Source organism: Bombina bombina, chromosome 9, assembly GCF_027579735.1.
Source record: "Bombina bombina isolate aBomBom1 chromosome 9, aBomBom1.pri, whole genome shotgun sequence".
Classification (NCBI taxonomy): Eukaryota; Metazoa; Chordata; class Amphibia; order Anura; family Bombinatoridae; genus Bombina; species Bombina bombina.
In genome coordinates, this window is record NC_069507.1 from 78,153,104 (window position 1) to 78,170,705 (window position 17,602).

The 17,602-nt window shown below is 35.1% G+C and overlaps 1 protein-coding gene across 1 annotated transcript in view; it reads right to left on the reverse strand.

Annotated features, from left to right (window-relative positions):
- PCDH15 (protocadherin related 15) overlaps window positions 1-17,602 on the reverse strand; it is a 1,588,775-nt gene that overhangs the window by 916,454 nt on the left and 654,719 nt on the right. Inside the window, exons 14-15 of the mRNA XM_053692906.1 lie at window positions 12,798-12,877; window positions 12,227-12,320 (exon numbers count right to left, since the gene is read on the reverse strand). Coding sequence (XP_053548881.1) covers window positions 12,227-12,320; window positions 12,798-12,877 — 174 coding nt within the window. The remainder of the gene's footprint in view (window positions 1-12,226; window positions 12,321-12,797; window positions 12,878-17,602) is intronic.

Genomic DNA, 17,602 nt, shown 5'->3' on the forward strand with positions numbered 1-17,602 from the left:
GGCTTAATGACTTTATTAGTTATATTGCATTGTGGGGGGATGGCGGTTTAGAGGTAATACATTTATTATTAGTTGTGATGTGGGGGGATAGCGTCTAAAGATTTTTTTTTTACGTGTCGGGATCATTTTTGGGAGGCGGGTAGACTTTTATGTGCGATTAAACATTTTTTTGGTTTTTACTTAGGCATTGGCAGATCATATACTGTCGTAAGTCACTGGCGACTCCAGAAATGTCTATTTCCGCACATTTCTGTACCTCGCTGGTTTATCTGACTTACGGCAGTATCTCATCTGCCAGCACTGTTTATGTTATTCACTTGATGTGCAAGGTGAATTTACAATATCCAGGGAGATCTAGCACCAAAGCTGAACTAGTGTGCACGCCCAAAAGCCACTGCAGACCTTGTCAATTATCATACACTCTTGACATTGTTAGTCTGTATACCTCTGTTACACGCAATAGTGGCATTGATGTGATTAAGTGTATATTAGCTGAAAACAAATTTGATGTGTTGGCACAACAGTTTCTGATAGAACTTTTGGAAACTATTTTATATTACAATTATTTTTTGTTTCAGGACACCTTTTACATCCAACATCAAGGCACAGCCATGGGGTCCAACGTCGCCCCTACCTATGCCAATTTATACATGAATTGGTATGAAGAGCATTTGGTATTTGAGAATGAGATGTTTCATCTATATGGCACCACTTGGTGGCGCTATATAGATGACATCTTTGGCATTTGGTTGGGCGACGTTGGATGCCTAAAGAAATTTGTAGACATGCTGAATAACAATTCTAGATTTATTAAATTTATACTCACTTGGAGTGAAGAAAGTGTTCATTTTCTAGACACCAAGGTATACAAACATAATGGCCAGTTATATACAGATCTTTTTTGTAAAGAGACTGATCACAATACTTAATTTATTTTACTAGTGCTCACCCGTCTACATTAAAACAATCATTGCCAAAAAGTCAACTCCTGAAAGTGAGGAGAATAGTAAAAGATGAGGGTTTGGTAAGATAGAAGTTAATGGATGAAGGTAAGCGTTTTTGAGAAAAGGGTCATCGATAGGAATATAGCAGAAGTGAGTAGGATAAAACGAGATGAGGCTCTCAAGCTAAATGAGAAACAAGATAAAAAGAATAGGATGGTTTTTGTTTCAGAATTTAACAACTATAGTTCAGATATTCAACATATTATAAGACATTGTTGGCATATAATAAGGGATTGTAATCCGGGATAGAGATTTTTGCAGATGCCCCTATGCCAGCCTACACCCGCCCTCCTAATCTAAGGGATACTTTGATCAGAGCAGATGTAGTGAGTCTCAAGAGAGATAATACGGGGTACTTAACTAGTAAAAAGAAGTGTTGTTTTCCCTGCCTTGGCTGCTCCAGTTGTGGCAGCCTTGTTAAGGGTGACAATTTTTTCCATCTCTATTCCGGTAAAAATTGTATTAATGGATATTTTACCTGTAATACTATCTTTGTGGTGTACCTTATTAAGTGTCCTTGTGCCAAAATTTACATTGGGGAAAGGACCCAAAAGGTATGTGATAGAATAGTGCAACACAAATCTAGCATTAGAAGGAAAAATGTTAAGGCACCGGTAGCCTGCCACTTTTTGGAGGCTGGGCATTCCATTGCACAATTGAGGTTCCAGATTATTGACTGGGAATGGGAACCTCCTCCTAGAAGGTGCAGAATAGGGAAATTCGAAAGAGAGAGAACATTGTGTCTCTCTAAGGGCAAGTGTGCATGGAGTCCACGTCTGGTTTCCCCATTACTCTTAGGGTGACCTAAGAGCAATTTGCATAAAATTCGAAAGAGAGAGAACAGCACTCCATGAGATAGAACAGAAGCTGGAATAACTTCCATGCATGTTCATTTTTATTGTAACTCCTCAGGGTGCACGTTCTTTTAGCACACTATGCTCCTTCACAGAGAAAAAAATATCCTGAAGCATATCAGTCTGACCCTGCCCAATGACAGTCCAGCGCCGAAATACCAAGCAATTCTTCTCTGAAGAAGGGAAGCAACAACCCGAGACGATCGTTTCAGCCTTCTGTGAGCCTCGTCAGTAAGGTGCAGTTGTATCTCTCTAAGGGCATGTGTACATGGGGTCCATGTCTGGCTTACCCATTACTCTTAGGGTGACCCAAGAGTAATTTACATAAATGTGAAAAAAGAGAAAGAGAACAGCACTCCTGAGATAGAACAAAAGCTAGAATAACTTCCATGCCTGTTCATTTAAATTGCAACTCAGGGTGCGCTTTCTTTTTGCACACTATGCCCCTTCACAGAGAAAAAATATCCTGTAGCATATCAGTCTGATCCTGCCCAATGACAGTCCAGCGCTGAAATACCAGGCAATTCTTCTCTGAACAAGAGAAACAACAACCCCAGACGATCGTTTCGGCCTTCTGTGGGCCTCGTCAGTGAGGTGCAGTTGTATCTCTCTAAGGGCATGTGTGCACGGGCTGGTATTTCAGTGCTGGCCTGTCATTGGGCAGGATCAGACTGATATGCTACAGGATATTTTTTCTCTGTGAAGGGGCATAGTGTGCAAAAAGAATGTGCACCCTGAGGAGTTACAATAAAAATGAACATGTATGGAAGTTATTCCAACTTCTGTTCTATCTCATGGAGTGCTGTTCTCTCTCTTTCAAATTTTATGCAAATTGCTCTTAGGTCACCCTAGGAGTAACGGGGAAACCAGACGTGGACTCCATGCACACTTGCCCTTGGAGAGATACAACTGCACCTCACTGATGAGGCCCAAACGATCGTCTGGGGTTGTTGCTTCCCTTGTTCAGAGAAGAATTGCCTGGTATTTTGGCCCTGGACTGTCATTGGGCAGGGTCAGACTGATATGCTACAGGATATTTTTTCTCTGTGAACGGGCATAGTGTGCAAAAAGAACGTGCACTCTGAGGAGTTACAATAAAAATGAACGTGCATGGAAGTTATTCCAGCTTCTGTTATATCTCATGGAGTGCTGCTCTCTTTCAAATTTTATGCAGAATAGGGAAATCCCTATTAAAAAGAGAGAGATGTTATGGATTCATGCATTAACCCCTAAGGGGATGAACAGAGATTATGAATTAAATCAATATTTGTAAAATTGCTCTGACCATATTCTAATATTCTGTATATTTTTTAATGGTGTGGTATAATTGTATTTATTGATGTTTAGAGTTGGAACCAATTGAACCAATGATGTCATAATGAGATGGGAGGAGTATGACAACTGTGTTAAAGGGATACTGAACCCAATTTTTTTCTTTCATGATTCAGATAGAGCATGCAATTTTAAGCAAATTTCTAATTTACTTCTATTATCAATTTTTATTTGTTCTCTTGCTATCTTTATTTGAAAAAGAAGGAGCCAGCAAATGTTTGGTTCAGACCATGGACAGCACTTGTGTATTAGTGCTGTCCAATCAGCAAGGACAACCCAGTTTGTTCACCAAAAACGGGCTGGAATCAGAACTTACATTCTTGCTTTTCAAATAAACATACCAAGAGAATGAAGAAAATTTGATAATAGGAGTAAATTAGAAAGTTGTTTAAAATTGCATGCTCTATCTGAATCACGAAAGAAACATTTTGAGTTCAGTGTCCCTTTAAGGTATTTAAGGAGTTACATTGTATTGTACCACGGACATGACTAAGGGTTATCAACCCAAAACGTAGTCCTGATATTTTGTACCTGCTCCGGATGAAAAGAAATAAAAGAATATTTTGCTGATGAACCAGATGGTGCTGCCTTTTCATTAAATTTCGAGGTGAATTTACACGCGGCATGGGTTTCAGCAGTTGGACTGAAATTTACGCCGCATATGTAATCTCGCCCTTTATTTTTACATTTTTATGTCCCTTTAAGTTGGTTAAACTGAATCATATAGCAAAACTTCATGATTAAACTGAAAGTGTCAAACTATTTTACCATTTTATGTCTTACCATTTCTCTATAATCTGATTGATTCTTTCAACTACCTGTTACTATCAAATGTCATTTGCTCTAAATGACGCTGCAAGGACATTTCCCCTACAAATCTTTGAAATAGATATGTAATGTCCACTTTTCAGGTTCATTTCAAGAAAAACGGCGATGAATAAAGTGATTCACAATCTAGAGACTGTAAGTTAGCAGAAAAAGGGGGAGCCAGTAATGGGGAAAAATCAAAATGTACTGGGAACTTTAAGTACCTTTCTATTTTTCTCAATCATTCCACTACTGATTCATGTAATTTTTGGTTTGAAATGCATTTATTGATTGTAGCCTCTGTAAAAAACAGTCACAGAATTTTACTTAGTAACTACACATTGTGACTCTAAAGGTGAAAGCAAGTGAAGCAGAAATAAAGATAAAGGGAAGGTGAAACAAAATTAAAGGTGCAGTCTACTCCAGAATTGTTATTCTTTAATATATATTTAATCCCTTTATATATATTCACCAGTTTTGCATAGCCAACACGGTTATATTAATATGCTTTGTACCTCTGATTACATTGTATCTAAGCCTCTGCTGACTGCCCCCTTATTTCAGTTCTTTTGACAGACATGCATTTTAGCCAATCAGACTTAAAAAAAATACTCCACAGGAGTGAGTGCAATATTATCTATATGGCACACATGAACTAGCACTGTCTAGCTATGATAAACTGTCAAAATGCACTGAGATAAGAAGCGGCCTTCAAGGGCTTAGAAATTAGCATATGAGCCTACCTAGGTTTAGCTTTTAACAAAGGATAACAAGAGAAGAAAGTAATAAAAATAATTTGAAAAGTTGTTTAAAATTGCTTGCTCTATCTGAATCATGAAAGATTAATTTTGACCAGACTGTCCCATTCAAATTTAATATTATTATTTACATCCTTATTATTATAATTTTTATCATTTGATGGTAGAAAGGACTAATATACCTTGAACTAGGACTATAGTGCCCTAATATCACTAGCAAGCAATCTATAGCACTCTCGATTTTACTTACATATTACAATGTGAAATATTAGTGCTCAAGCAAAAGGGGTGTTTTTATTTTGGGGGGGCTGATAGCCTGATGAAACCGTGCTGGGACACAGAGAAACGCGTTGCTTGTTTTTATATGCTTTTAAGCTTTATTAAACTTCTGTGAGTTTGTATCATTGCTGCTGCACTCCTGTTTATTCCTGAAGCATCTGTTACGCTGTGCTTGACGTCCATTGCACTCTTGCCTAAATTGTTGCTGCCAAACTAGCAGAGACTGCACCTTTATCTAACAACAGATGTCAAATAGCAAAGAAGCCCTTTGGGAACCCCCTGCTCCTGATACTCTTGTTGCTGGTACAACAAAGATCATCTGTTCCAGGTGCCTGGGGAGTCTGCCGAGCGGCTCTTTGGACTCGGCCTGCCTGTATTGCACATACTATCAAGTGAGTAGGATACCTGCTACGTACACATCCCTTCACTCATTTTCACCCTCATTTATCTGCATTATGTGGCACCCTCTGTCTCTTCTGTTTTAGATTCTCATCTTGTGTCAGGGCACAAGACACCAGAGGAGCTGCCTGGAAATCATTGTGTGGACATTGCTACATATCCGCTGTTTGTTGTTTATGCTTTGATCTAATTTTGGTTGCTTGAAAATCATTGTGTGGACACTGCCACATATCAGCAATTTGTATTTTTTTATTCTTTTATTTATTTAATTTTTTTATTATTTTTTATTATTTTTTAACTACTAGCTATTATTTTACTTATATTGCTGGACTATAATCCATCGATATTAATCATCCTAAACTTCATATGTAATTAATATACTTCACCATTTTATGTATATGCATATATATTATTATCTTACTAGATATTTTTAGTTACTATTGGATAAGTCTTATATACATTTTACTTTATCCAATATTGGCACTTCTTAATTAATAATTTTTGGTTATCCAGAGTTGACTTATATTGTTATTATCATCACTATCACTAGTTTTATTTTTTAGATTTTTACTTTTTGGCGCCTCTTATTGGTTATCTGTCTACACCTTTGTTGTAGGCAATAAATCCGTTTAACTATACATTTCTTAATTATTGCTCTGAGCATTTTGAATGCTTTTGCTATTTTCTTATAACCACTTCCCCTTTTGTGAAGCTCAACAACCTTTTGCCGTACATCACAGCTATATACCTTGGTCTTACCCATTGTCATATTTATACCCCTGTGAAACAGGAAGTCATGGTTGAACAATTTCCTGTTCCTCGTCACCCAGGTGTACTAAAAAATGTACAATATCAATGGAAATATACTTCAAATATATTTTTCTCATATGAATTCATAAGGGTGCCAACAATTGTGCCACATATATATTTAACAAAGATTTTTTTATTTTATTTTTATAAACCTGTGTTGTATCAATTGTTTGAAATCCACAAGAGCAGAGTATTTTTTGTGTATTTTTTTTAACAAACGAACAAAAGGTTAAACAATAAAGACAAATTTTCACAGCCTTCATTGCTTATATTTATATATATATATATATATATATATATATATATATATATATATATATATATATATATATATATATATATATATATATATATATAGGGTTAACATTTCCACTTGCTCACTGGCAATTGGCCAGTGGCAATTTAACTGTGGTGATAATACACACACACACTGGTAGAAAGCCCTTTATCCAAACTGCTTGGGACCGGAATAGTTAGTTTTTTGGAATATTTGCATCTGTAAGATGGGATCAAGTGTAAACAACAATATCTTATATCATTTAGGCATTATTTACATAACATAATACTGCTCAAACCTGTAACCTTAAGATAGTTTTATATCATTTTTAATACTTTGTATACATAGTACAGTACTGTAAACAGCAAGGTAATATTTGTTGTTTTAAATAAATATAGACAATTATTTGCACTTTAGAACACAAAAAAAACAAACCAAAGACACAGGCAGTAAAGTTTGCGACTTATAGGCAGAGAAAAATAGTAATATATATATACAAATACGGAGTTCTAAAAAAAGGACTTCTAATATTTTTTTATATGTGTGATATACTTTATCTTGATAAAACAAACACAAATAGAACTAAACCACTCTCTTATGTGTTAAAGCAACTTAAAAGAAAGGTCCCTACAACCTTCCAAAAATTATTAGAATAAACTAAAAGATGCACTAAACAAAAACACATCAACCAGTATTGGGTATACAAAATATCAGATATTTATTCCATAATATATAATAAAATTCACGGTGGTAAAAAAATCTAAAGTAATCTATAGGTTCTAATACCGAATAGATTACTTTAGATGTTTTTACCACCGGTGACTGAATACGTGAATTTTATTATATATTATATGGAATAAATATCTGATATTTTGTATACCCAACACTGGTTGATGTGTTTTTTGCTTTTAGCGCTTCTTTTAGTTTATTCTGATATACTTTATCTTAACATGTTTTACATATGGGTTGTTTTATTTTAGCCATAACTTTTTGCTTTCGGCCTCTAGATGCTTTTTAAGAGCTATTAGGTGTTGCGTTCGAGTGCAACACATAATTCACCTTTTGTAATTGAAGCAATGTTTAGCAATATCCATTAGAAGTATGGCGCATGTTCTAAAATGTTGACCATGCTAATATTCTCTGGTAAAATTGTTTTACCTTTTACTTTTAAAGCCAGATTGTACAGTATCCTGAGCTCGGGCCCATAATATTGAGAGCACACCCTATTTGTGCAATGCCATAACTGGATAATTTAAACTTTTTTTTGTTCAAAGCAACTGATGGACAGTCAATATTCTAACCCACCCCTTGTGATGGGTGTTTACCACATGACAACTTAGTAGCGTTAAAAACGCAGGAGAATAACAAATTAGGTTGCATATTGGTTAATGCCAGAGACACAAATATTTGTACAAGAACAATTCCAGCAAGAGAGCTGGAAAGGATACTAACCAGAAAAGCATTTAGGAGATCTGTTGTGCGGGCTTATCCGATACTAACTAATTTAAGGTACTTATGTAGCACATACCTGATATTTCAGCACAATTTATTACTGCCCTAGGGCAAGCTTTGTACTACTTATATTTCCTTTACTAACCTCTTGTGGTGGTTGCTCACAGTACAAATTACAAGCATATGATATGATATTTAACAACTAACAATATGTATTTTCAGTGGCAACACTTGACAAACCTGGGGTAAACTGTACTGCATAGTGCTTAGATACACGGTAGTGCACTGAGTACAATCCATATAAACAAGTTTCATTTACGTATATACAGGTTAAACGTTGAGCTTAATTTACAGTGGCTTCTTTATTTCTTAACTTGTGGAACACTGCACAATCTAAGTGTGACCTTAGGGTATATAGACATTCCTTATTTATTTGCACGTTTAATACTAAGCGTATACAATTCACAGTGGGGGTGAGAGGCCTCTCTATACGAGTCTTGCTGTTCGGAAGTTTCTGAAACCAGCTGATTAATAAATAAATCGCATATCCAGCACATACCTGCCTGGTGGCTAGCATTAGTGTTAAGCCCACGGACACACTAACAAGTAATTTGTATAAGCCTCCTTGCTAAGTATTACACTCCTTTGTAGGTTGCTGAAAATCTTATAACAAAAGTATACAATATATAACTTTTTAATTAATCAATAGCAACCGATACAAAGTTTGTTGCGAGTCATTGGTTACACTGTAACTTAACGTTTGAATACACAGTAACTCCTGTGGTCTCATTTATACAAACACGCTCCATTTCAGATATCGGGCTGTACATATGACGGCGGAGATATACCTCTAATCTTTGGAGCAATGAATATTCTAATTGTGACCCATGGGCACACTAACAAGTAATTTGTATAAGCCTTCCTCGCTAAGTATTACACTCCTTTGGAGGTTGCTGAAAATCATATAATAAATGTATACGATATGTAACTTTATAATTAATCAATAGCAACTGATACAAAGTTAGTTGCGAGTCATTGGTTACATTGTAACTTAACGTTTGAATACATGGTAATTCCTGTGGTTTCATTTATATACACACTCTCCATTTTAGATATTGGGCTGTACAAATGACGGCGGAGATATACCTCTAATCTGTGGAGCAACTAATATTATAATTGTGACCCACGGGCACACTAACAAGTAATTTGTATATATAAGTGCAAACTACACGTAAGTTACAAGGTATCAATACCTAGCCATACTACTACTGTTGCAGTACTCTATCACAGAGTACATATGAGTACAATTTATTTTAGTATTCACATAACACTCAGTGAGGTATACCATTTATGAGTACACACTTTGACTGAATAGTGGTCCCTAACATGTTGGCCTCAATTTTGCAGGGATGTTAGCCCACAGCAGATTATAAACATACCTTTACAATTACTTGCTGCAACAGTTTTTATTGTGTGTACCCTTTTTAAATAAAACTAATAAAGTTGATATATTTTAAAACCTATATACACTTAGCCCATACATATGAGGGCAGAGTGCTTTTCTGGTTAGTATCCTGTCCAGCTCTCTTACTGGAATTGTTCTTGTATATGTTTCTCTCTGATACTCAGCACCTATACACAATTACATAGTATAATTATAAATTAGATTATATTCCATACATTTAAATATAGTGATCCCTCAAAGTAATAAGAGTGGTGCCATTGCTCATCTCTCAAATTTTGCAAAAATATTTGTATCCATCAAAAGGATTAAAATCAGGGCTTGTTCTATAATGGGTTTTGGTGGGACCATGGGAACCCAGACTGCACTCAAAGGGACATGAAACCCAAAAATGTTCTTTCATGATTCAGAAACAGAATATAATTTTAAACAACTTTCTAATTTACTTCTATTATCTAATTTGTTTCATTCTCTTGGTATCATTTGTTGAAGGAGCAGCAATGCACTAATGGTTTCTAACTGAACACATGGGTGAGCCAATCACAATCAATATATATATATATGCAGCCACCAATCATCAGCTAGATCCTAGGTTCTCTGCTGCTCCTGAGCTTGCTTAGATAAACATTTCAGCAAATGATAACAAGAGAAGGAAGCACATTAATTAATGGAAGTAAATTGGAAAGTTGTTTCTAATTGTATTCTCTATCTGAATCATGAAAGACCATTTTTGTGCTTCATGTCCCTTTAACAGGGGATGGACATGGGGAGAATAGGAGGATTGCTTTAAATAACATTAATGTGCCCAGGTCACTTGTATATATATATTTCTGTCTCTCTTGTATTACAGTTGCAGTGCAATGGTTGAGTTTAGACTGTAGTGGAAAGAGAGTTAGGGGTAAAGCTTATTCTTTGACACAGGCAGCACATTATCAGTGCAATTACATCAATATTAATTCTATATTTGACAATTTCATCACCTTACAATATCTTTGTTATCCAAGGTGAACCTTTTTGGATTATAATGTTCTTACAAAGGCACCATATGTTGATACTATTAACTTTAATTTTGGTATCTGCCCAATGTTTATTGTCTCTGCACTAGTACATTGTAAATATAGCATCATTACAGTACTTTTAGCTTGTTGTCTGCCCTTTTCTTCACTTAATAGGTCTTTAAAGTTTTTATTCAACACAAGCAGTGAATCATAAGCAATGTAATTATGCATATTTAATTGTTTGTTTGAATTTACTGTGATTAAGTGGCAGCTGGAATGATAGGAGATCAAGGTCATTATAAAAACATGAGTTTAATAATGATGTAAAGTTGTTAAACAAAAGGGCAAATCCATGAAGCAAGACATTACATTAAAACAAGTTGGGTGCTTTTAGGTCAGATAAACTCAACACATAAAAAACACGCCATGCTTCAGTTCTTGTAGAATAGTAGACTGATTGACTTCTAATTTTAAGTAAAGTAACAACATAAAATGCTCTAAAAAAATAATTAAACAAATATTTTTTTAAAATGTACTTAGCTTTGCGTTACGATGAATGCATTTTACAATGCTCCGAACAGATGTTTGACAATTATGCTTGATGGATCTACAAATAAATGGCTAAGCATCCATAAAGAATTTGTATGAAATATGTCCACTTATGATACCATAATACCTGTACCAAACATCATTTCTTTCTTTTGTGTCTAAGCAAAATAATCGTGTTTATGAGAATTGATCATACGCAAAACACAATTTAATTAAAAGGTGCTTACTACATTAAATCTATTTACTCAGCCACTTAATTATTCATGTACATATACACAAATAGAGTGGAATCATTTGAAGAAAAGATTTATTTTAGCTTAAAACTAATAGTAATTTAAGTTTATAAGTATTGACTGTCAGAAAAATAGTTCTACAATAGCTGTCTTGATTATGGCCTACTTAAAGGGACATAATACCCATATGCTAAATCCATTGAAAGTGATGCAGCATAAATGCAAAAAGTTGACAAGAAAATATCACACAAACATCTCTATGTAAAAAAAGTAGACATTTTATCAGCTTTAATAGTAAACACTCACTTTGCTTTATTGAGATCTAATGAGATTTCATTGCAATCTCACAAGACTTGATAGTAATCTTCAAGCCTGCACATGCCAGATGAACACTCCCTTGCAATTCCTGGGACTAACATCCAGATTGGTTGCTTAAAGTTTCTTTACAATGTGATGTGCTTCTGAGGAACTTTTGAGGTAAATATTTATTATTTACATACAGATGTTTGGGTGATATTTTCTTGTCAGCTTTTTACAGATATGCTGCATCACTTTCATGTGATGCAACATCTGGGTATCATGTCCCTTTAAAAAGCTTAGACAATACACAAGTTCTAGCCCAGTTGTGACGTGTCTTTAAAAGGATGATCTTGCACAGGGTATACTTTAAATTCTAAAATTCCAATTCCAAACCATTACTTATTGACATACAAAACCTTTGTATTTAACTTGTGAGATTTGTGACATTTCAATAGATTAGAAGCATGACTGATTGCATCCTGTAAGCTCCCTCTATTATATATTCAATATAAGTAGAATAGCAGTGTTCTTTCATTTATTTTGGGTCAATGCGTTTAATTTATTTTTTTTGTGGCCCAACAATAATAACTAGAGTGTGTGAAAGGTTGAAATTTATGGACTTGGGTCTCTTGTTCAACCTATAATACTATATAACCTGTTACTATATATAGATAAAATATATTTTGAAAAAAGAAAGGAAAAAAATCCTTACCCCATCTGGTCTGCCATCAGAGGCTGTTACTATCAAAATGTAACGATCAGTACCTTCCCTGTCCAGTGGCTTTGCTAAAGACAAAATTCCTGAGCTACCAAAACAAAAACAAGAGAAAACAAGCATTTTACATTGATATTCACATTTTATAGTTTGTATCTGTCTGTCGGTCGATCTGTCCGTCCATCTCTCTCTAACTCTGTCTGTCTGTCTGTCTATCTATCCGTCTGTCTATTGTATAGCACCTTTTCATTAAATTTCTTATAAAATGTTAGACAATTAATTTCAACAAATATTAATCAGCTGGTATGAAAAGAACACAATTGATTTTAACAAATAAAGCAGGGTATTGTCTCCAAAGTATTGTACTGAAATGACTGGCACTGTTAGGAAACAGGCTTAATAGCTTATATCTAATTTCATGCACTTGCTGCGGAATTGTTTTTCATAGTGTTACCTCAGCAAATAATACAAATAAAATAAAAAATAAAAATTGAAACATTTTAAATCCATAAATGTCAGACATTTAAAAATAAATCTAGGTAAGTGGGAGTAAATTGGATTGCCTTACCTTACTGAAAGGTTAAAAACTTTCTGTGGATCTCCATTTTGTATTAAATATGTAATTGGATCTCCTTCCCTATCTGTGGCCTTAAAGAAATAATAGAGGACATAAGCAAAAATGTACATAATATAATTAAAATGTATTAATATAATATATTACATAGTTGTGATTGTTTTAATTTGTAATAAGCCCTGACAAGACATCTTGCTAAATAAAATGGGACACAAACAGTGTTTATCACATATTATTTTTGTGTATACATTTTAAAATCTATTTAAAACCTAACATTAAAGGGACAGTCTAGTCCAAAATAAATTTTCATGATTCAGACAGGGCATGTAATTTTAAAAAAACTTTCCAATTTACTTTTATCACCAATTTTGCTTTGTTCTCTTGGTATTCTTAGTTCAAAGCTAAACCTAGGAGATTGATATGCTAATTCCTTAGACCTTGAAGGCCGCCTCTTATCTGAATGCATTTTGACAGTTTTTCACCACTAGAGGGAGTAAATTCATGTGTGTCATATAGATAACACTGTGCTCACGCACGTGGATTTACCTAGGAGTAAGCAACGATTGGCAAAAATGCAAGTCTGTCAAAATAACTGAAATAAGGGGGCAGTTTTCAGAGGCTTAGATGCAAGGTAATCACAGAGGTAAAAAGGTGTATTAATATAACTGTAATGTTTATGCAAAACTGGAGAATGGGTAATAAAGGGATTATCTATCTTTTAAAACAAAAATTCTGGTGTAGACTGTCCCTTTAATTTTATGGCTACACAAAATAAGCTTTAACTTATTTTTGTCTTCATTTTAAAATAATAGGTTAACAGTGAGATAGAAATCATCAATTAATCAAAATTGCAGCGTATCAAAGATTTGTGACATAAAACTTTGCAATTATGAACAATGTTTTACGAAAAAGTGAACATGACATTATTTCCATCATTTTAAATATATATTTATAACCCTAGTTAATTGATTTTTTTTATAAATGTTTTGCATTGTCTTTTGCTATAGAGAAAACAAGCACATCTTCAAATCTGACTTTTAAGTGTATGCTCCATTAATATAATTTACTAGACAGAAAGATTAACAATGGGGGTGGTGTATATTTGTGAGTAAAATGTGCATTTTAAATGATTTTTTCTGTGCTTAATTATGTGCTAATCCATTACTGAAGTAACAAATGTGTTTTATTTGTTCTTCAAATATAGCCTTCCACATTTCATAAATTTTTTGAAGACAGATAACATTGTTGATAATAGGAAATCAAGCGTCATTGAAATGCTGGTAACATATCTTGTATATCAAATTACAGAAATGTCCTGGTTATAAAAATGTTAGAGCGAATTGCATAAATACTATGGGCTAGATTACAATTGAGACGCTAACGTTTTTGTGCTAGCATAATCGTGTTTTCACGAGCCATTTTCATTGTGCTGATATTACAAGTGGAGCGAAATCACGATTGTGCTAGCGCAATCGCCATTAACGTTTCCATCCTTACCGCGATCTCAGAGCTGTGGTCAACTGTTTTCTAAAACTGAAAAGTTGAACAACATACATCAAAAATACATTACAAAGTACACTTACACTCATATTAACACTGTCTAATAATAATTTTTTTAATAAAAATATTGCACAAAAAATTATAAGGGCTCAAATATATGAGATCTCGGGTGTTAGAAAGAAAGAAAAAAAGCAGCCAAAGTAATTTAACATAGAGAAACATACAGATACATGGCTAAAAAAGTATTTGTATGTATATAGATATGTATAGCTTCAATAAGAGAAAGTGGAGGCTGTTTCCATAAAACAATTCCTTTATTGATTAGTTAAAAAACGGCAAAACACAGCAAGGTTTGGACATGGTGTAGAAGGCGCAGCACAGTCTGGCTTACGCGTTTCGGATGAAATCCGTAGTCATAGCCTACTGTGCTGTGCTCTACACCTGTTTAAAACTAGTTAAAACAAGTGTGATTGGTGCACACATAAAGACACGCCTTCAGGTTGTAACCAATGCCCACAATGTTTAAGTTTAACCCACCAATGCCTGGACCGCACCTTATAATACAAAACAATAGCTTATACAATCGTGATATATATACACTGCAACAAATATATGCAAAACCAATATTATAGTATACTACTATTCACAAGAAGTCAAATATTGGGAATTAATTAATAATAAATAATAAATTATTACTTATAAATAAATTATATTATATTGCCCTAATCTTGCGCATAGGGGACTCCATTGGTAAAATTCTCAATATGAAAGAGTCAAATTTTCTTCCTGTCTTATCTGGTATGCTGGTGGGCAACAAAATACAAGTGGTGTACATATTAAGAAACTATACTACAATGAATAGATTTCATGTGACAAGTGAATGAATATATTAACAAACTAATGAACATACTGTGTATAAGTATGTCGTGGGGGGAGGGACCTAATGAATATAGGTGAAATAAAGATATCTATGCAAACTGACATAATACTGACATCAGGTGGAAAACCACAAACAATCAATCATATGGTGCCTCCCCATGTATAATTTGTAATATTGTACCGGTCAAGCACACCTGGCCACCCGATGTGTCTAGCACTATTGTTAACACGGGGGATCTATTTGTTAATGTGATGAAAGTACCCTACTAATTCATTCCCACAGGTTCATTACATCATATCTAGAATTTAAACCTTCTGGCACCCGAGTGCCCAAGGTGAATATCCAAAAAGCCTCGCGTCTAGCGAGCAGTTGGTCCAAATTGCCACCCCTAGCAGGCCTGGAGACTTTCTCAATCGCACACCATGTAAATCCTTTAAGGTTATTATCATGGTAGACTCCAAAATGTTGTACTATTGGAGTCGTGGATCTCTTAGTCGAGAAAGAGGAAAGATGTTCCCTAATCCTAGAATTCAGGTCTCTAGAGGTGAGTCCCACATATTGAATCTGGCACAATGTGCATTCAATCATATAGACTACCGATTCTGTTTTGCAATTCATGCATGAATTGATCTTATAGCTTTTCTTTGTTTTTACACTCATAAATTCTTTGGTCACCCTGGCAAAATCACAGGGCTTACACTTTCTGTGACCGCATCTATACATCCCAGTATGTCTCAGCCAAGATCCCTTCTCATCTTTCTCAGTTTTTAACAAGGTTGGCGAAAGAATGGAGCCCAAAGTGGGGCTTTTTCTGTACGCACATCTAAGTCCTTGTCGGACTGTATCAACCAATTTGTCCTCAGCCTTCAATATTGGAAAATGTTTCCTAATTATCTCACATACTTGTGGATATTGGGTACTATGTGTAGTGACAAAAGTAATTCCCTGTTTAGTTGTACTGTGCTTATCTTTTGTTTTTAATAAGCTCTCTCTTGGTATTACTTGTACAGATTCTTTGGCCCTTTTGATCACTTTCTTAGGGTACTTTCTTTCCTTTAATCTCGTCTCCAATTTTGTTGCCTCATTATCAAAATCCTCATTGGAGGTGCAATTCCTTTTGATTCGTGTATATTCGCCTTTTGCAATAGCAAAGGGAACATGTCTTGGATGGCAACTTGTTCCTAAGAGTAAGGAATTACCTGAAATGGATTTTCTGAAAATCCTGGAAAGTATTCTACCATTGGGACTACCCTCCAGTGTGATGTCCAAATAATTGATTGAACTCTGACTCACTTCAAAGGTGAAGCTAAGTCCAATTTCATTTTGATTCAGATAGTCAATGAATCCCTGTATGTCAGATGAGTTACCTGACCAGATGAAGAGAAGATCATCTATGTATCTCTTATAAAAAGAGATACATTTCCTATAGGGGTTTCTATCTCCAAAGATGTGGTAAAACTCCCACCAGCCTAGAAAGAGATTAGCAAAGGAGGGAGCAAATTTGGCCCCCATGGCGGTACCACATCTCTGGAGATAGAAAACATCCTCAAATTTGAAAAAATTGTGCGACAAAAGAAAAAGAGTGACCTTCAAAATATATTTAATGAAATCATCAGAGTAATCAGTATTTTGTTCCAGAAAGAAGGCAATGTCTTCTATCCCTTTGGAGTGTGGGATACTAGAATAGAGCGACACTGCATCCACCGTAAGCCATGTAGATTGTGGTGTCCATTTTATTTCTTCCATAACATTAAGGATATGTTTAGTATCCCTAATGTAAGAATGGAGAGTGACAACTAGGGGTTGAAGGATCGCGTCCAACCACTCAGACAAATTACCTAGAAGTGACTCCACGCCACTCACTATCGGCCGTCCCTGGACATTGTCCAAGGATTTGTGTGTCTTAGGTAAATGATGGAACAGCGGTATTTTAGGACAATCTACTAACAAATAGTTCATTGTAGCCTGATCCACAAATCCTTGTTCTAATCCATCATCTAAAAGATGTGCTAGTTTAGAACGAAAGTGAGTGGTGGGATCCCTTTGTAAAACTAGGTAATTGTTCTCATTACATAATTGTCTGTGGCCTTCATCTATATACTGTTGTCGGTCCATGACCACAACCATTCCCCCTTTATCAGAATTTTTTATCACCAGGCTATTGTCCTCTTTAAGAGAGGCCAAAGCACTCTTCTCAGCAAGTGACAAATTGAATTTACTTGGGGGTTGATGGGCCTTTAGTTGTAAAAGATCCTTTTCAACCCTGTTGTAGAAAGTTTCAATGACTGATCCCCTGTTTTGAATAGGGTAAAATTTGGATTTCTCTTTAAATTTGGGACCCATGTTGCGACCACCCGAGCTACCCTTTGATTCAATCTGCAGCTGTTGCAGTGTGACGGTGTCACAATTGTGTTCAAAA